Consider the following 20,831-nt stretch of genomic DNA (forward strand, 5'->3'; position numbering starts at 1 on the left):
ATATCATAAAGAGCAATTCCTTCAATTAAACGCAAAAACTTTGGTGCAATCGTTGCTGATTGCACCAAAGTTTTCGAACTTTCCGAGGGAATTGGAGGGTGAGAGATACATAGTCTATCTATGTACCTCCCACCCTCCAAATCCCACTCTAAATGGGAGAAACTTTGTTCGCATGTTATCTTATTCAAACAAAGTTTCTCCCATTTAGAGAAGGAATAGGAGCCTACCAGGCACTGATATATAATCAGTGCTTTGTAGGCTCCTATTCCTAATAAAAATTTGAAAACTTTGGAGCATTTGATTATTGTATTTTGTCAAGAGAAATTCAACCCTGCGAAGTGCCAGTTCTAGACTGGTGCCTCGCAGGGTTTAATTTCTCATATTGGTAGATTTTGATGTTTTTATATTAACAAAAACGAATGAAAAAGATTTGCTTATATAAGAGGAAACTCTCTATCAGAGGTGCTGAATTCAGGCATTCGCATCTGATAGAGAGTCTCCTTTTATATAAGCGAATATAAAAGAATCTATTCTTTTTTGGAGCGTATTTTCAAATATTGAATACTTATGAAAAGTGTTTTTCCTAAAAATTTAATATAATGCTTAGCACAATATATAAAATTAAAATATCTATAATTATTTTCTATATCACACTTTTCATTACACCTTGAAAAGTCTTCTCAAACTCTATTTTTAATTATTTTTTAGATATATCTCAAGTGTGATTATTCAAAAACTCATATAGACTATATTTATTTTTTTCATTCAAAAAATTATATGAGAATCTCAAATTAACTTTCAAATTTTTTATTTTAAAAACATATTAATAATCATATTTTAAGATACTTTTCGCCCAAAAAATAATCGTACTTCCTCGACGATTAACAGGCTCTCAATTTCTATCGTTGACACTACTTAGCATGCAACAAAATTCATTAATATTGACATTAGGAATGCTTTTACTAAAACGATGCAGCTTCGTTAAAATTTGAATATCCTTGATATTTTGTGAAAATTTGACTGTAAGCAATTTGGTCACAACAATGAATGCTAAGCAAATAATCGATCATAAATGGATTTAAGTTTTTGAAAGATGTACGTTAATTTTTAAATGAAAAGCGTCGTGAAATGGCTAGTGGACGTTAGCTTCCGTCCTCCACGCCATACATACGATAACAATAGAACAGTTTCAGTAGTCACGACAAATAAAAATGTTTATATTCGGAAATCTTGCGAATTTCAGAATTTTCGCGGGAATAAATTGTTTGGCTCCTTATGGATTGACAGAGCTTCACCAATGCCAAGTAATTGTTTATTATATTTACACAGTTTGGGCACAAATCAATTTGAGGCCCTAAATTTAGTACCTTTTATGGTATCTCAAGATTTAGCATTATTTGCTTTCGACTTTCCAGGGTGTGGAATATCGGAAGGCGAGTATATTCCGCTTGATGGAAGTGGAATTCAAGATGTTTTAGCAGCTTACGATTATCTCGGTGAACAGTATCACTTCACAAAGTTTGCAGTTTGGGGACGATCGATGGGTGCTGCTATTGCGCTACACTCAGTATCTGCTTCAAACAAGTTTGCATGTTGCGTTTCTGATTCTACTTTTCAAAACACAGAAGCTGTCGTATTTGATCAAGCAGACCAAAACGGTATTCCGAGATTTGCAATCTCGTTATTCGAACCATTTGTTAAATATCAAGCAAGAAAAATGTTACATACAAATATCATTTCTCCATATCCTTTAAGTGAAGTACCATACTCATCTACACCTCTATTGATGGGACATGGCAAACAAGACACGTTTGTTAGCCCATCACAAGCTCAACACTTATTTGATTCTTATGGCTTTGCCGACAAACAGCTATATTTGTTCGATGCACGACACAATAGTGTCAGACCATATCAGTGGTATGAAACTGCATCAAGATTTATATATAGAAAACTTGGAATTAAACCAGTGAAAAGGTATTATGATTCAATATTCACCAGCTCAGAGTTACACTCTGGAATACAAGATGTTATTTTAGAGGATATTGATCGAAGTATCCAAGAAAGCCTTGATAAAGAACTCGCAAAAAAGGTAGAAAATCCAGCTTTGGCACAGGATATTCCTCAAGCACCACCTCCTGGACATCCAACTGAACAGTTATCTGAGGAACTGCCACCAAGTATAGAAACTATTCCTGTCGTAGGAAAGAGTGAAGAAAATTAAATGTTGTATTTTGTATGTTATGTTAGTAAAAATGATATAAATGTTTATAGTACTAAAACAAAATTTATTTATTAACTCTATACTACAATAATAAGTCAATTTGAATTTTGAATCTTTAATCAACAAAAACTTAATAGCAAAATCAGCTTTAAATAAGAGAAAATAGAGCTTGGTGTCAAATTTATAAGCTTTAAGATTGTTATTTTTCTTGATATTTTTATAAAACTTAATGTGATTCCGTTTGTTCATGTAGAACGCATATGCGGTTTAAAATAAAAAGAAAATAGAGATTTTAAAATGAAAGAGAAACAATTTTTTAAGAATTAAAATTAAATTTCGCAAACAGTTAGTTAAAGAATGAATAACCATGCATATTAGGGTACATTCCCAAGAAAATGTTACCAGATAAGAAAATTATGAAATCTATGCAACCACAATAAAGATCACCGTTCAGAACTTTACCAAAATCAACTGTTTTTGCACCAGTATCCATTTTAGGAATTTCTGCTCCACTATCGGAATCATTTTCTTCTAATTCTTCAGTCCAATCAGAACCCATCCAATTAAAGTCTTCGCGCGACAATCCGTAGTTAACATAGAATACTTGAGCCATAATTGCAGCAAGCATTCCTCGAATGGCAAGATAATGTGAATCTCTATTATTATCTGCGTCGTATTCAAATTTTATAGAGCTGTATATTACTGCTGAAAGAGCCAATATAATAACTACAATATTAAAAGCTGTAAAAGTACATGGTGGAACAAATTTTGAAAAACAAATGACCCAAAATTCAAGAGCTACAGAAGAAACCGCACCAGCATATGATGATAGACCACCGTATATTTGAGCGAAGATATCTAAAACTAAAATTATTGTTGCAATTGAATATCTTGCGATTTTGAACTTTGGGGTGTATGAAATTATAGCGGAAGCTAGAATTGTCATTGTAACAAGATCTGGAGAAGGACTTCTGAACTGTCCACGAAGGAAATACGTTTTATTTTTATCCCACCTTAAACAAGCTGGTTGCTGGTTTATATATATGTGAAATATTGAACAAACAAGAGCTCCGAGTCCAATAAGATTTTCATAAAAGCAAAAATTAAGTACTAATCTATTATAAAAGTTTCGTAATTGCGTTTGAAGACCGAATCCATAAATTTTGAATAACATGGGTAAAATAATTAATATAATTGCAATGATTGTAACAATAGCATCATAATGAATAGTTCTGCGATAAGTTTCTGTTATCCCAATCATGCCGCCCCTGGCTTTTGTGTGACAAACGTCATACCATTTATCAGAAATTGCACTGAAATTATAGCCAGTTGTGGTGTCAAAATACGACATCGTTTGTCACTTTTTGCAGTTGAAAATCTTATGAATTCAAATCTAAAAGGAACATAAAATAATATTATAAATACACATTCAATTTGTTTTTAATCGTTAAATAGTTCGTAACACCAATATATCACATAAATTCTAATGGGCATTGCAGGGGATGGCGTCACATGGCGTCATGACGTAAACCTCTCAATTTTGAAATGTTTACGTCATGACGCCACCGTTAATTAGGAAAAATTCAATGGGTCGGCGTCACAAATAGGGTGTCAGAAGTTATCGTGAATTAATCGTCGAGGAAGTAAAAATAATTTTTAAAATAGAAATTCTTGCTGTATTGAATTTTGAGTTGAATTTTGCACTTTTTTTCCGAAGAATTTGTTACATTTCATAGGTTTACGTTATTGAAAAAGTGAGACTTTTGTGAAGAAAAATAAATCTTTACTCTAAAATTAAGGGTATAGTCCACTAAAACTTTTTAAGTTTTGACAATGAAAATAAGCTCTGTGACCATGTAAATATATATCTATGCAAAACGAGAGGTTATGCCATAATTTTTTTTAGTTATCAAATTTTCCTTTTTTTGAGAGAAGTCTCTCAATAATTTGAGAAGAATCTTTGATATAAAGAGATACACATTTGTAGAACGAAGTAAGTGTTTTCCAAACATTTTATATGTTCATCCTGTATAACAATATAAAGCTGCATAGTGCCATCTTGTGCGTTTGCTATTTTATGTACTTTTCATTGAGATAATCCCTCTTCTCGGGTGATTTTAACAGTCAACTCAATTTTAAAATAAAGATTTCATCAAAATGATTTCGAAATTCGGATATTGATTATATAAATAGCACTGTTAACATATTTTGGATGAGTAAAAAATACCTTGTTTTGTATGCATTTAGTACACCTTTATTTTTGATTAAAACTATAAAATTTTTATTCCTTATATAATAAATAGTATATGTTACATAAACATGAAATTCAATAGCATTCAATTTTGGATTTTTTAGATTTGGTAAATTTTAGAAGAAATAAAATCAGCAATCAAAATAAAGAAACTTTTTTTGTATCTTCTATGATTACCTTTTGGTACTAAATTTTGCATTAATAAGTAAATTATCTGTATTATTCTGTGAGCACAAGCCCTCAGTTATGCTGGTAGTGAATGATGAATCGTCATTTTGCGAAGAGAACGCGATTATTAAGGTAATTTTGAGAATTGTCTTGAATTATTTAAAATTAAAGTTAATTGAATAGGTAGGATAACTAGCCTTTGCTAAATTTGTATAATTTGACCTTATTCTAGTTGGATCTGAGAATATTTTGCTGAAATAATAAATTATATCGCCGATTTATGAAAATTTCTCTGATGGGACCGACTCGCTGAAACGTATTAGTGTTAATGGTAACTTGTCTGAATTTTCAAATTTTTTTCGAAATCCAAAAAATCACAAACAAAAGCATCAAAATTAGATTTGCATTTAAGGTTTTCATTTTTTTTTGGAAAATAAAAATATTTTTCCCCAATAAAGTTTATTTTTACTTTTGAGAGGAATAGAAACGTTATTTTGGAATTTTGAAACGACAGAAATGTTCCATTTTTAATGTAGATTCTAAAATGGGGTCAAATTTTTGATTGAACCGTTATCCATTGAAAAACCTCGATTTTAAAATGTTATTCCAAAATATTCATCTAATGATATAGTATATATTTATTAATTATTACTTTTTATTCAATTTTCACTTTTGGCGGGATTTCATTTTTTTGTTGTTGTATGGGCCATATTGTTCACCCAAAACGGAAAACAAAGGCAATGCATAACATTTTACTCCACGAACGTCGTCGACTCTCAGCGCGACAGATGCTTGGTGCTTGCATAATGACCGGAATGCCATATACAAAAGGTGCTCGCTTTCTTTCTCTTTGTGGAACTAAGCCCCCTGTGAAGAGTGGTGTCATGAGACAACAGAGATTTTGTGACGATAAGATTAGAAGACTTAAAAGTATTTCCCTAATGCTGTCGAGAAAGTCCTTCAGTGGTTACTTATCCATTGATGCAAGATGGACGCACAGGCGAAACTCGCCAAGTTGTACAGTAACTGCGCTCGATGCTGTCACAAAAAGAGTTCTTGCATGCGTGAACATCAACCATATTGGTGGAAACAGACAGCATGCTCAGTATTCCGGAGCTTCCAACAATATGGAAAGTGCTGGAACTCGAATCATCTTGAAGCAATTAAAGAAATACAATATCTTGAAAGATGTTAAAGAGATTATTAAAGACCGAGATAACAAAAGTGTCTCTGTCTTTAAAGAATTTGGCGTCTCTCATCTTGAAAGATTCGATCCAGGTCATGTATCAAAAAATATCTCAAAAGATTTTACAAAGTTCTCAGCTTCTCATAAGACAGTTGAAGTTTTCAACGACAAGACTCAGAAGATTGAAAAAATAGAGAGACCTTTCTGGGGTCTGAATGCAAGCCTAAGTATGTGGCTTTGGTCATGTTTTGCCGAAGAAAATATTGACAAACGTACGAAAATGTGGGAGAATTGTGTCTACCATTACGTAGGCAATCATTTTTTTGCGAACCGCACAATTACAAATGCTTTGAATGGCAAAAAGGTGTCAATTCGATCCAACTTCAATTCATGCTCTATGACTGGGTTCACAAATGGACACCCATAGTTTCCAAAGTTTCTTCCATTGGATCTACCTGCATGAATGAAGCGTTTAACTCCAAAATTGCATGCTATTTGGACAAATCAAGAGCCTGGAAGAACATTAACATTAGAGTTAACGTTGCAATCTTAGAATGGAATGATCCAGAGCATTTTCTCGGAGATATACAAAAAGCATTACATCTTCCCCACTTCCAGAAGATTATGTCAAATCATTTGAAGAGAATTGTTACTCCAAAATGATATTGAAACAAAAAACTGTTACAAAAGGTTCTAAAAAACAGAACAAATACAAAAAATCCATTCAGAGTGTACCAGGAGGAGATTATCAAGTTTTCAAGTCCGAATGGGAATCAGAAGACGAAGACATTGATGACTTTGATTAACGAAAATTACATTTTATTTATTGTTTTTGTTTTTAATTAAATTATTATTATGCTCATTTTCTTATTTTGATTTTTTCTCATTATGATATAAATAATTTATTAATGCATTTATCCAATAATTATGCTATGATATTTTTATGCCTTATTTCATTTCTCTTATATTTGATAATCTGGTAAAATATAGTTCAGACTATAATCATTTTAGATTATTGATATATTTATATAGGTTAGAATAAAATTAGTTTCATTTTCTACTTTTATTTTGAATTAATAATTTATAATATCAAATATTATGGCGTAACCTCTCCTTTAAAATATAGATATATATAGGCCTATAGAGTTTATTGGCACTCTCAAAACTCTAGAATTTTGAGTTTACTATACCCTTAACAATTCTATAATTTCTGTAAAATGATTAACGCTAAGATCAGCAGAGTCATTATGCCAATAACTTCTACGAAAACAAATCACCGAAATACGAAAATTGGAATTCGAAGATATAATTTCGAATTGATTTTCGATATCTGCGGTGTCATTATGCTTCGAATATCTATGGGAATGCTGGACTTCACGAAATGGAGTTCGGATACCAATAAATGAACGAGAAATTATCAAAAAATCATCATTGGAAAGTGAAATGACCACACAATGAGTCTTGAATTTCTTTTATGTAAGTCATGTTTATAATAACCTAAACATATGATATGTAACAAATTCTTCTGCAAAAAGTGCAAAACTCAAAATTCAAGACAGCAAGAATTCAAATTTGGAGAGAGGGTCAAAGTTGCTATTTGTCACTTTTCCACAAGAATATAATGGGGAAAAAGTTATCATATAGTTGATCTCATTCACTGAGGTGAGAGATGCATGTAGTGTAATGTGATAAACAGTGGGATTGGTGCTCTAAGTCCTAGGTTCGAGACACATTGGCTTCATTTTTCTCTTTTTTATTGACGTAAACTATTCAATTTTTGTGTTCTCCATTCAAATTTCAGAATTTTTTTTGCAGATTTCACGCTACATTCGAAGTTACCTTTTGTAACAACCACCACTGCCTACGAAAGACGAAAGTGTGTCACGATTTCACCCGGAAATCCGACGGTTGTTTAAGAGTAAGCACTTTTGGCACCTACTCTTCAAATTTGTGACATTTGAGAGGGCTGAAGCCCTCTCAAATGTAACAAATTTTTAATTTGTGAAAATATTAAAAATAGTATGATTTTAAAATTTAAGACAAAATTAAGTTTTGTATAAAACTTTTGAAAATGCAAAAAAGGTAAGAATTGTTATAGACCGAAAATAGATTTTTTCGGTTTTCTCTTCAAATAATTGAAAGAATGATACTATTATAGGTTTATTATATTATATAGCATATAATCATGCTATAGCCGAAAATTATAAGTTTTGAGAAGATTGAATATAACACAAATAAATTTGAATGTAAGTTAAATTGCTTGTTGTTTTTAATAGCTATTTAATGAGAAATCCAATATTGCAAAATTCAAATTGAATGATTGAAAGAACAGAAAAAGTCATTCTTTTCAATTTCGAATATGTTTCATTGTATTTATAATTATATGGCAAATAAGATATTTAAACTTGATTTTTGAAGGAAAATTCACAAAATTGAATGAATTCAAATAATTTTTATTCAAAAATAAACCAGTTATTTGAGTTTAATACTAATTATCTATTCAAACTACAAAGTTTGTAATTTAAAATATTTTGTGAGATCAGATTGAATTAATTCAAGGTTCTTTTCAATTAATATTCATGACCATATTACGCATTTTCGAACATTCTAAACCAAATATATAAAAATGGGAGACGAATGTTAAATTTGCTAGACATGGGGGAGTTGTCTGCAAAGTTTTAGCTCTTATCTCTAACAAAAAATTAATTTTTAAAAAAAAGACCGAATACGTTTCACAGCGAGAAAAAAATAAAAGGCAAGATAGAATTTTCTAGACATAAAGAAGTTGTTTACCGAGTTTTAGCTCTTATCTCTAACAAAAAATTAATTTTTAAAAAAAAGACCGAATACGTTTCACAGCGAGAAAAAAATAAAAGGCAAGATAGAATTTTCTAGACATAAAGAAGTTGTTTACCGAGTTTTAGCTCTTATCTCTAACAAAAAATTAATTTTTAAAAAAAAGACCGAATACGTTTCACAGCGAGAAAAAAATAAAAGGCAAGATAGAATTTTCTAGACATAAAGAAGTTGTCTACCAAGTTTCAGCTGTTACTTCTTCTCAATACTGATATAAAATAAAAATCTTTATTATTTATTTACCCTTTATTGTTTCATTAAACTTCATTTATTTTATATTATAGTTTTATTCTTTTAGCTACTTGTAAAATAATCTAATTTTATATCATCATTTTACCGGATTATTCTTCAGTACATCGATTGTGTATCTAAAATAATATCATTATCCTTATTCTGTTTTTTCCAAAATTCTTTTAAATATCTTTTTTGGTTAGATTACTTTATACTTTTTACTTTATTTTTTAATTTCAAAAAAAAATTTGGTGATTGTTCTATTCTGTTACAATGTGCATTATCATATTCTAATGAATTATTCATTACATACATTAAAAAAAACTTGTTAAAAATGAAATTAAAAAATTATTTATTATTACGCTGTGAATGTGTCAACAGCGGTCATGCCTGTATCTGTATCCCATATTTGCCACAACCTTTCTGTATCTGCATTTGTGTATTTCGGTTTCAGCTGATACATTTGATTTGGCGTGTAATTTGTTCCAGTTAATGAATTAATTGGGAGATCTTCATGCGGTGTGTTATTATTGTACTCCCAAATAAAGGCAGGAATAGCCTGAATGCTTTGGCAGCGCTCCAATGTCGGCCAGAATCTCTCAATCTTCCCATTTTGGTAGGGAGAATGAGAGTCTATGCCGCCATTGGACGCCCCAAAGATCAAGTAGATCTTGAAAGGCGCCCCTATTTTCTGAACCGTTGTCGGTCCAGAAACAATAAGGGGCGCCAAATTCAATGAAGGCGGAAGCCGCAACGTTCGCTGTCGTCGCTGCCAGCATATCTGGTATTTGTATACACGCTAGGACTTTGCGGCTAAAATCGTCGATTATGCCATAAATATACTGGCCACGAACACCCCTAAAATAATGAACATCTGCGTGCCAGATAAGATTGGGTGAAAGCGCCCAATATCTTACTGCTGTTTCTGGCCCGGCATGCTCTAATCGCGTCTTGGTGAAATGATTTTCTTTGAAGTATCTGCGTACTTCTCTATAAGATACATCAATTTGTTGTAATTTCAAACGTTTCCATTGTTTTGTTTGACCACAGGGAAAGGCCCAGTGGTCATGTATCACAGCAAGAGCTTTGATTTGGTCGTAGGGATTGACCCTACGACCTTTCTTGCCTTTAGGCAATGGGATATTCTGTAAGCTAAATTGATTTTGTAAAAAAGATTTTGAAACATCTAAATATTTGAAATCATTTGATTGAAGGGTTGGGGCGATGGGAACATGGGTGCAAGCTTCTTCCCATGTCATTTTACCTTCTTCAATCTGATTGGAAATACCAATTAGGTAAATTCGATCGACATACCCTTTGTAAGGATTCATTCTAATGAAGTACATTAACAATCAAAATATTCTATAAGTGTCTAGTATGGAATTCAAAAGAATAAAGAAAATGGTAACGTAAATAAACGTATTATTAAATAATTTATAATTAAAATGAAAAAAAAAAAATAATAAGTAAAGTGACTGGAAATGAAAATTAAAATCAGTGTACAGTTTTATTTTTTTCTCGCTGTGAAACGTATTCGGTCTTTTTTTTAAAAATTAATTTTTTGTTAGAGATAAGAGCTAAAACTCGGTAAACAACTTCTTATGTCTAGAAAATTCTATCTTGCCTTTTATTTTTTTCTCGCTGTGAAACGTATTCGGTCTTTTTTTTAAAAATTAATTTTTTGTTAGAGATAAGAGCTAAAACTCGGTAAACAACTTCTTTATGTCTAGAAAATTCTATCTTGCCTTTTATTTTTTTCTCGCTGTGAAACGTATTCGGTTTTTTTTTTTAAAAATTAATTTTTTGTTAGAGATAAGAGCTAAAACTCGGTAAACAACTTCTTTATGTCTAGAAAATTCTATCTTGCCTTTTATTTTTTTCTCGCTGTGAAACGTATTCGGTCTTTTTTTTAAAAATTAATTTTTTGTTAGAGATAAGAGCTAAAACTCGGTAAACAACTTCTTTATGTCTAGAAAATTCTATCTTGCCTTTTATTTTTTTCTCGCTGTGAAACGTATTCGGTCTTTTTTTTTAAAAATTAATTTTTTGTTAGAGATAAGAGCTAAAACTCGGTAAACAACTTCTTTATGTCTAGAAAATTCTATCTTGCCTTTTATTTTTTTCTCGCTGTGAAACGTATTCGGTCTTTTTTTTAAAAATTAATTTTTTGTTAGAGATAAGAGCTAAAACTTTGCAGACAACTCCCCCATGTCTAGCAAATTTAACATTCGTCTCCCATTTTTATATATTTGGTTTAGAATGTTCGAAAATGCGTAATATGGTCATGAATATTAATTGAAAAGAACCTTGAATTAATTCAATCTGATCTCACAAAATATTTTAAATTACAAACTTTGTAGTTTGAATAGATAATTAGTATTAAACTCAAATAACTGGTTTATTTTTGAATAAAAATTATTTGAATTCATTCAATTTTGTGAATTTTCCTTCAAAAATCAAGTTTAAATATCTTATTTGCCATATAATTATAAATACAATGAAACATATTCGAAATTGAAAAGAATGACTTTTTCTGTTCTTTCAATCATTCAATTTGAATTTTGCAATATTGGATTTCTCATTAAATAGCTATTAAAAACAACAAGCAATTTAACTTACATTCAAATTTATTTGTGTTATATTCAATCTTCTCAAAACTTATAATTTTCGGCTATAGCATGATTATATGCTATATAATATAATAAACCTATAATAGTATCATTCTTTCAATTATTTGAAGAGAAAACCGAAAAAATCTATTTTCGGTCTATAACAAAAAAAGGTAAGAATGAAGTTATGATTTTTGAAAATGCAAAGAAATTTTTATGATATATAGAATAACCTGCAAGACACTTGCCTAGAGCAAGCACTTCGCAGGCAACAATTCCCTCTCTGGAGCTCCGAAATTTGGTCTTAATTGGAAACAATTGCGACCTTTTTTAAGAGTTCCAGGGAAGGGATTGGAACCTGCGAGGCACTTGCCTAGAGCAAGCACTTCGCAGGCAACAATTCCCTCTCTGGAGCTCCGAAATTTACTTTTAATCTCTTATCAAAAGTTCTTTCAATTTTTTTTTTAAAAAATCTCAAATCCATATCTCTTATATTTTATTTCCTGAGTTTTGTGTTTCAATCTTACACAAAATTATTTCATAAGTTTATAATACTTCCTCGACGATTAAATATCAATTTTTGACGAAATAATCGTTTCGTAAACTTGTGACGCCGACCCATTGAATTTTTACTAAATAACGGTGGCGTCATGACGTAAATCTCTCAAAATTGAAAGGTTTACGTCATGACGCCATGTGACGCCATCTAGTGATTAGACCAATTCTAATGCAAACAGCCTATAATTTCTATATTTAGAGGGTAAGAGACAAGATATCAAATTAGTGCATAAATCGTATCCTGATATTTAGGAGAATATTATTTGTTTGTTAATTTTTCAAAATTGAAAATATTATTCTTTGATTGATCATTTTAAAACCGAAATATGGCAATAAATATGTCATGGAATGCAGTTTCAATGTTTATTTTCATGTTATAAAATGCTTACGATTACAATACGTTTTTTTCAAGAAGAAAACTCAAAAAAATGTCGAAGTCAGAGGAATTTCATTGGAGAGGTGGAGATGTTCTGAAAGAAAAGGAATACATCGATGCTGAATATAAGAAATCGATTACAGAATATAGGAAAAATCTTATGATTAAGAATAGTTTAGAAAAAGAATTAGAAGCCGCTACTGCAGACTTAGAAGAAAAACAAGGATACAGTAATGCTTTACAATCATTTATGAATGGAACAGAACAAGGAGGAAAAGAATACGAATTAAAACAAAAACTTGATCAAATCCACAGTGAAATTCAACAAAAAAGCGCAGAATTAGCTACCATGTCAGAATGTCAAAACCCTGCTGCTGTTGCTGCTCTTTCTAAAGAAAACGCGACGTTACTTATCGAAGGCCAGAGAAATGCAAAGCTTATTGCAAATTCAGATGCTCAAACAGATACCATTATACGCCAGCTTGCTGCTTGCACCATATCTGACCCATATCAATACGCTTGCCAATTAGATATTTCAATGATACGCGAAAGCCGCCATAAGACTGTTCTTCGTCAGCTCGTTAGTAGTCTGAAAGGATCATTTGATATGTCACAAAAGATAATGCCTTCTAAAACAGATTATTCCCAAAAATTACGTGATCATTTTACTGATTCTATTACTCTCAAGGCTGCCATGAAAGATGCTCACTTTAACTACAGATACGATGTCGAAGATCACAATATGCACATCAAAGCTTTGATTTCTCATATTGATGAATTAAATTCTCGTCTTGAAGACCTTAAACTTCAAGATTACGTCATCAGCATTGACGAACTGAATCAACAGTTCCAGCCAAAGAAGCCAACCGAGGCAACAAGTGAAGAAGTCGAAGAAAGACGCAATAACAAGAAAGAAAGACACGAAAATCTTCTTCAAGAAGACAAAAAGCGTCAAGCCGATGCCGAAAATGCAGCGAAAAGAGAGAAAAGAGAAGCAGATAGAAAACGTCGCGAAGAACTTAAGCAGGCAGAAGAGAAACGTGAAGAAGAACGTCGCAAAGATCTTGAGAAATACCAAGCCAGAAAACGTGCAGAAGAAGAACATCAAAGGAAACTTAAACTCAGTGGTCCATTTGGTCAGAAGAAGAAACCATCAACAACAGAAAACAAGAGTACTAAAATCACGCCATCAACAACTATCAAAGAGAAAGTTGAAGAGTTTGTTGACGACGAAAACGAAAACAATGAAGAAGACAAACCAAAAGAAGAAAAAACAGAAAACGTCGATGATGGAGATGATGCACAAGTTGAAATTGGCTCTGAATCAGATGAATGAAACAAAAATCCACTTAATAAAACTATTATTTACTATGTTTTTATTATAAATTAAAAGATTTTTTTTCTTCCTCACACACACATCGTGCTCAAGAAAGATAAACTAAAGTATACAAAAGATATCATCACTGTTAAGCAAATTATTCAATTGTTATGAAAACAAGTAAGATCTTATAATCTTTTCATTGAAGATACAAATCATCCTCAAGTCTTTATATCATGTGGAAGGAATTCTTGAAGCTTCATCCAACATTTACTCATTAACTTATATTCTCATTTGTGGTTAAATATTATATTTAATGATGATACCCAATTTTTGATCCCAAACAACTATGAAACCATTGATGAATATTCATTTTATAATTGTGACAATCTGGAAAGCATTATTTTTCCAAAATCACTCAAACAAATCAAGGAAAAGGCATTTTACCGATGTCTCAATCTTATTAGTATTGAATTTCCAGATAAAACTTATATAGTTCGGAAATCTGCATTCGAAAGCTGCGAAAATTTGGTTACGGTGAAGCTTCCAAAAAATTTCACCATTATAGAAGATAGCATCTTTTATGAGTGCAATAAACTTGAATTTTTGACTCTATCGTTGAATCTAAAAATAATAAAGAGCAGTGCTTTTGGTAAATGTAATTCATTGAAAACAATAATATTTCCAGAGACCCTAGAACAAATAGAGGGTGGCGCATTTTATGGAAACAGTTTAACTTCGATTGAATTTAAGTCTACAGTAAAAGTTATTGCAAATGGAAATTTTGAAGGTTACAATAACTATGGAACTGAATTTATTTTTCCAAATCAAATGAATTACAGGCCTTTTCAATTTAGGAATCAAGTTATAGAATCAATTTCGATTAATGAAGAATTTCCAATTTACTGCTTCTACAGATCTAATATCACGAATATCAATCTTGGTAACAAAATCGAAATGATCCCATCCCTGGGATTTGCATACAGCACAATTGAATCTATTAATCTTGAAAATATCAAAGTTGTTTCATCGGATGCTTTTTCTAATTGTGAAAAACTTATTAATGTAACATTTTCAGATAAACTTGAATATATTGGACGGTCTACATTTTATCGCTGCAATAATTTAGAATTTGTAAAAATCAACTCAAATAAAATAATTGAAGTAGGAATATCTGCATTTTCATATTGTTTCAAGTTAAATTATTCGAATATAATATCAGTCATGAGTACTATTCCTAAAGGATGTTTTTACCGTTGCTATAAAGAAAACTCGGTTGATTTACACTCTTCATGCAAAGTAATTGAAAAAGAATCATTTTGTGTTTTCAACGGAACAATTACATTGAATGAAGGACTTGAAATCATTGGAGACAAATCGTTTGAAGATGGGTTATTAACTTCTATTGTTATCCCATCAACGGTAAGATATATTGGTGATTCTGCTTTTCATAATTGCTATCATTTAGAGAGCATTGCAATTCCATCATCTGTAACTTATTTAGGTGAGGGTTGTTTCGTTAGATGTTATGCTCTAAAATCAGCTATAATTGGGGAAAGAATAACAAAATTACCGGATGCAGTTTTTTATGAATGCATAAGTCTTTCAAATATTATATTTTTAGGTAGAATAACTAGTTTTGGAAGTGGAAGTTTAAGTTCAACAAATATTTCAAATATAAAATTGCCTTCAAATTGTATATGTGAGGATAGATCATTTGGTTTCGCTGATATAAAAATGATTGAAACGGGATATAATTCTGTGATAACATTTGATTTTTTCCAATCAACAGGGCTCAATATTGTTTGGAATGATAATCTAACCTTTATTCGAACAGATTATATTTATATTCAACAACTAAATCTTTATTATGTTGGAAGTGCAAAATATGATCATGAAATAGATCAGTCACTTTATTATCTACTAAATTTTAACGAAAACACTAAAGTTTATGTCACACCACGATATCGAAGTTGCACATTTTGTGGGATTGAAGTAATGCATACATATTTTAATCCATTTGAAACTCAATTGTCATTATTTTTACGTTTACGAAGACTCGTTCTCGAAATTGAACATCCTGCACAAATATGCGATCTTAATGCATATGTTAGTCATTATGATGCATATTTTATTAAGAAGGTTCATAGACTTGTTCCATCTTTATCATTTTGTAATTCCATCTTAATAAAACCTTCATAAAATTATCATTTGCTCATATTCTTTTTAAATTTATTATAATTTCTATATGTTTCTCTTGGAAAATTCTCAACAATGCATTTTGATTAGAAATTTCGATTATATGAAACAATGCATCGTTTAGTATAGAACTGTAGGTGTCACGTTTTTCGAAATTAGTATTTTTTTAATCAATTGATAGTAGTTGGACTGTAGATGTGATGAAGAGTTTCATTGCACATTCAATGGGAATCTTCTTACAAGAACATTTGCGAATAATAACAGTATCACAAGTGTTAATATCTCGGGTGAAATTAAAGCTATTCCATCATACTACTTTTATCGATGCGAATCATTAGTCAATGTAACACTAAACAAAAATATCCAATCTATTGGTGACAGTGCATTTGCAAGTTGCTATCAATTAAAAGAAATTAATATTCCAAATTCATGTTTTTCTATTGGACAATACTGTTTCTCTTCATGTGGTAATTTAGAAAATGTTACATTTTCTAATTTAATATCAACAATACCAAATAACTGTTTCATTTTTGTAGGAATTTGATTAATATTGAATTACCATCCCATCTTACAATAATTGGGAATTATTCATTTCAGTATTGCAAATTGCAAGAAATTCGATTTCCAGAAAGCCTCATTGAGATACACGATTCAGCTTTTTACGAAAATAATTTCACAGAAGTTACATTCCCAAATAACTTAAAGTATATCGGAAATTCATGTTTTTCTAGATGTCAAAATCTCAAATCTGTAAATTTTGGATTATCATCCAATATTATTATTGAATATGGCGTTTTTTCTTCTTGCACAAGTCTGAAATATGTTAATTTAATAGGCAATGCAATTGAACCTAGAGGCAGACAGATTTTTGATAAAAGCATGATTATTAATGTTTCATACAATGTAGATTTGACCAGTATCAAAATATTTCCATCATTCTATTCAGGAAATATAAATGTTTCATCTGTAACAGAGACACACATTTTATTTAATGATGATATTAAATTTTTAATTCCTAATAACTACGAAATCATTGATGATTATTCTTTTGCATCATGCGAAAATCTTAATAATATATTACATTCCCAAGGGCACTCAAACAAATTAACAAAGAGGCATTTAGCAGATGCAAAAATTTAAATAATATTGAATTTCCTGATAGTTTATTTACCATTGGAGAATATGCATTTTATGAATGCAATCAACTAGAGATCCTTGAGTTTCCAGATCATGCATTTTCAATTGGAGATTATGCATTTTATAATTGCTATCGTTTACTTAGTATCGAATTACCAGATAAAGAGTTCTCCATCGGCAAATATGCTTTCGCATCTTGCTCATGGTTGAAAAACTTTTTGTTTCCAAAGAATTTCACAATAATTGAATCATATCTATTATCTGGATGTTATCAACTTGAAACTGTAGATCTACCAGAAAACCTCGAAGTAATTAAAGAAGGAGCATTTTCATCATGCAGAAGATTAAGGTCAATAACTTTTCCTATCACACTAAGATTAATTGAACAATCTGCATTTAATGGCAATTTATTAACTAATGTTGAATTTAAATCATCAATTAATGATATTGAACCTAAAAACTTTGAAAACAATTTCGATACTAACTTTATATTTCCAAATAACATTCATTATCCATTTGAATATAAAGATGATGTATCTGATACAGTTTCAATCGAAGATGAATTTCCGATGCATTGCTTTTACAATTCAAGAATCAAAAACATTCAACTCGGGAACAATATTGAGAGAATTCCTGCTTTTGCTTTTTATAACAGCTCAATTGAATCTATTAATCTTGATAAAGTTAGATATATTTGTCCATACTCATTTTATCAATGCGAACATCTTATTGAATTAACATTTTCAGATAATCTTGTATATATCAGTCGATATGCATTTTCAGGCTGTATTAATTTAGAAACAATTATTATTAACTCCCAAAGAAAAATTGAAGTTGGAATACATGCATTTGAGAATTGCCACAAACTTAATATTGCTAATATTGTCTCATTAATGAATGATATCCCAGACTCATGTTTTTCTTGTTGCAATGAATTTACCAACCATGTTGAAACATCTTCATCATGCATAATTATAGGCTCTGATTCATTTCGTAACTTTATAGGAAGCATTAAATTGAATGAAGGACTTGAGATTATTAAAGATTCTGCATTCCTAAATTGTTCTCTTCCATTAATTACAATACCATCAACAGTGAAATACATCGGGGATCGTTCCTTTTTGCATTGCTATGAATTAGAAAGAATTGAAATTCCATCATCTGTAACATTTTTAGGAGAAGGATGTTTTTATTCATGTGAAAAATTATCATATGTAATAATTGGAAAGAATATAACTGAATTACCAAGTTATGCTTTTTATGGCTGGTATTCATTAACAAGTGTGATAATATTAGGTAAAATTACTCGATTTAAATATTGCTGCTTTCAATCTTCCATTGTTTCATCTGCCAAAGTGGGCTCAAATTGTATTTGTGAACCATATTCGTTTGCGACAGAAGAAATGACATTGCTTGATATTGGAAACAATGCAATATTATCAATTAATGAGATACGATCTTCAAAACTTAATATTGTCTTAAATGATAACATTACATTTATAGATTCATTACGTTCGGAATTTCCAATCAATATATATTATGTTGGAATGGCAAAATATAACAAACAAATTTATCAAACCCTTTATTACTTTTTAAACATGAACAGTGAAACTAAAATATATGTTACACCTCGATACCGCGACTGTACATTCTGCGGTTTAAATGTAATTCACACTAATTATAATCCATTTGAATCACAACATATTTCTGTTCTTCAATTAGGAAGAAAGCTACGCGAGATCGAATTACCCCAAAAATGCATTGTGAATGGATATGTGACCATTTATAATGTATATTTCAAGAGAGTTCATAAACTTGCTTTTTCTTTATCATTTTGTTCAACTCTCTTAATAAAGCATCTATAAAGATTATATATATAAATTAATATATTAATATATCATTTAATATTTATTAAATTGCAACATCGTATTAAAATTTTGAGAAAATGATCGTAATTCTATTCAAATATAAATTTTGAATGGAAATTTTTCCTTCTAAATTTCGGATGTCAATTGTGATGCAGAATCACATTGCACATTCAATGGATTTGTGCTAACAAAAACATTTGCAAACAATAATAACATTACAAGTGCTAATATTGCGGGTGAAATTGAAGTTATTCCATCGTATTACTTTTATCAATGCAAATCATTAGTTAATATAACATTAAACGAAAATATACGATCCATTGGTGATTTTTCATTTGAATATTGCTCTGAACTTACAAGAATTAATATTCCAAATTCATGCTTGTCATTAGGAAAGAATAGCTTCTCTAGTTGTAGTAAATTAGAATATATTAATATGTCTGATTTAGTTACTATAATACCAAATCGATGTTTTTCTGGATGCTCAAACTTGAAAATATTGAATTTACCTAAACATCTTTCAATAATTGAGAATAGTGCTTTTTACGCATGCAAAATCATCCAAATTCAATTTCCAGATAGTCTTATTGAAATTAGATCAGGTGCCTTTAGTTTTAATAATTTTACGAAACTTACTTTTCCAAAAAATTTAAAGTTTATAGGAGGTTCTTGTTTTAATAGTTGTAATAATCATAATAGAAAGTGAAGCATTTTCCAGTTGTTCAAATTTAAAATACATAAACATTTTTCCTAGCCAAATCTCGTACACTGGATTTGAATTCTTTCCTTCAGATTGTATTATTAATGTAATATATGATACGAACATTGAAAATATCAAAACATTTCCTCCGTTCTATTCATATAATCATAATGTTACATCAGTAACAGAAACACATATTATATTTAATGATGATACCCAATTTTCGATCCCAAACAACTATGAAATAATCGAAGAATATTCATTTTATAATTGCATCAATCTAAAAAGTATTACTTTCCCTAAATCACTCAAACAAATCAAGAAATACGCATTTTATCAATGCACAAATTTGTCTAGTGTAGAATTTCCAAACAGTACAAACATCATTGATGAATACTCATTTTATCAATGTACAAGTTTGGCTAATATTAAGTTCTCAAATAGCTTGCACATTATTGGAGAATATGCATTTTATCAATGTTCAAATTTGTCTAATGTTGAATTTCCAAATAGTACATATCTAATTAAAGAGCATGCGTTTGCAGAATGTAATAATTTAGTTTCAATATTATTCCCAAATAATTTAACTACAATCGAACTAGATCTATTTTATAATTGCATAAATCTTGAATCAATAACATTTCCAGATAAACTAGAAACAATAAAAAGTCATGCTTTTGGTTTGTGCAAGAGTTTGAAAACAATAACATTCCCAAAATCATTAAAGCTTATTGAATTTGGAGCATTCACATGGGATTTCTTTACTTTTATTGAGTTCAAATCAACCAATTTATCAATCTATGATGGAAATCTCAATTTCGATTATAATAACCGAATAACTTATAAATTTCCTGAGCAAAATACTTATAAACCATTTCAATACACATATAGTTCATCAGGTCCGGAATCAATAAATGAAGAGTTTCCATTTTACTGTTTCTACAGATCTAATATTAAGAGTATCCATCTTGGAGATAATATAGAAACTATTCCATGTTATGGATTTGCATATAGTACTGTCGAAACAATCAATCTCGATAATATTAGATTAATATCACCATATGCATTTTCTGGCTGTAAACAATTAAAAGACATAACATTTTCTGGAAAACTCGAATTCATTGGTACGTCTGCATTTAAAGATTGCGAAAAT

The 20,831-nt window shown here is 30.3% G+C and overlaps 5 protein-coding genes and 2 pseudogenes across 7 annotated transcripts, besides 5 other annotated features; 5 read left to right on the plus strand and 2 right to left on the minus strand.

Moving 5' to 3' along the window:
- Window positions 1-296: part of a mobile genetic element that runs on past the window's edge.
- Window positions 297-1,111: 815 nt separating this feature from the next.
- On the plus strand, window positions 1,112-2,221 carry TVAGG3_0381750 (palmitoyl-(protein) hydrolase protein; the record flags this gene model as incomplete). The annotated part of the gene is made up of 1 exon (XM_001583152.1): window positions 1,112-2,221. One exon carries the CDS (start codon window positions 1,112-1,114, stop codon window positions 2,219-2,221), a length of 1,110 nt encoding a protein of 369 aa, XP_001583202.1.
- A 298-nt stretch (window positions 2,222-2,519) lies between these two features.
- On the minus strand, window positions 2,520-3,572 carry TVAGG3_0381760 (uncharacterized protein; the record flags this gene model as incomplete). The annotated part of the gene is made up of 1 exon (XM_001583151.2): window positions 2,568-3,572. One exon carries the CDS (start codon window positions 3,570-3,572, stop codon window positions 2,568-2,570), a length of 1,005 nt encoding a protein of 334 aa, XP_001583201.1.
- A 448-nt stretch (window positions 3,573-4,020) lies between these two features.
- Window positions 4,021-7,018: a mobile genetic element.
- On the plus strand, window positions 5,342-6,098 carry TVAGG3_0381780 (zebrafish ch211-108c17.2-related family; the record flags this gene model as incomplete). Its single annotated transcript, XM_001583150.2, has 1 exon — window positions 5,342-6,098. A coding segment is annotated over one exon (757 nt), but the record flags the coding sequence as incomplete, so codon positions are not given.
- On the plus strand, window positions 6,217-6,632 carry TVAGG3_0381790 (annotated as a pseudogene). The gene has a single exon. A coding segment is annotated over exon 1 (416 nt).
- Window positions 7,019-7,918: 900 nt separating the features above from the next.
- Window positions 7,919-8,756: a mobile genetic element.
- Window positions 8,757-8,983: 227 nt separating this feature from the next.
- Window positions 8,984-9,012: a mobile genetic element.
- A 259-nt stretch (window positions 9,013-9,271) lies between these two features.
- On the minus strand, window positions 9,272-10,244 carry TVAGG3_0381820 (annotated as a pseudogene). Its single transcript has one exon. A coding segment is annotated over exon 1 (973 nt).
- Window positions 10,245-10,845: 601 nt separating this feature from the next.
- Window positions 10,846-11,687: a mobile genetic element.
- An 807-nt stretch (window positions 11,688-12,494) lies between these two features.
- On the plus strand, window positions 12,495-13,895 carry TVAGG3_0381840 (uncharacterized protein; the record flags this gene model as incomplete). Its single annotated transcript, XM_001583148.1, has 1 exon — window positions 12,509-13,792. One exon carries the CDS (start codon window positions 12,509-12,511, stop codon window positions 13,790-13,792), a length of 1,284 nt encoding a protein of 427 aa, XP_001583198.1.
- Window positions 13,896-16,156: 2,261 nt separating this feature from the next.
- TVAGG3_0381850 (antigen BSP-related family) lies at window positions 16,157-19,016 on the plus strand (the record flags this gene model as incomplete). The annotated part of the gene is made up of 1 exon (XM_001583147.2): window positions 17,680-18,975. One exon carries the CDS (start codon window positions 17,680-17,682, stop codon window positions 18,973-18,975), a length of 1,296 nt encoding a protein of 431 aa, XP_001583197.1.
- Between the last annotated feature and the right edge of the window lie 1,815 nt (window positions 19,017-20,831).

The sequence above is a fragment of the Trichomonas vaginalis genome, chromosome V, assembly GCF_026262505.1.
Source record: "Trichomonas vaginalis G3 chromosome V, whole genome shotgun sequence".
NCBI classification, from domain to species: Eukaryota; Parabasalia; order Trichomonadida; family Trichomonadidae; genus Trichomonas; species Trichomonas vaginalis.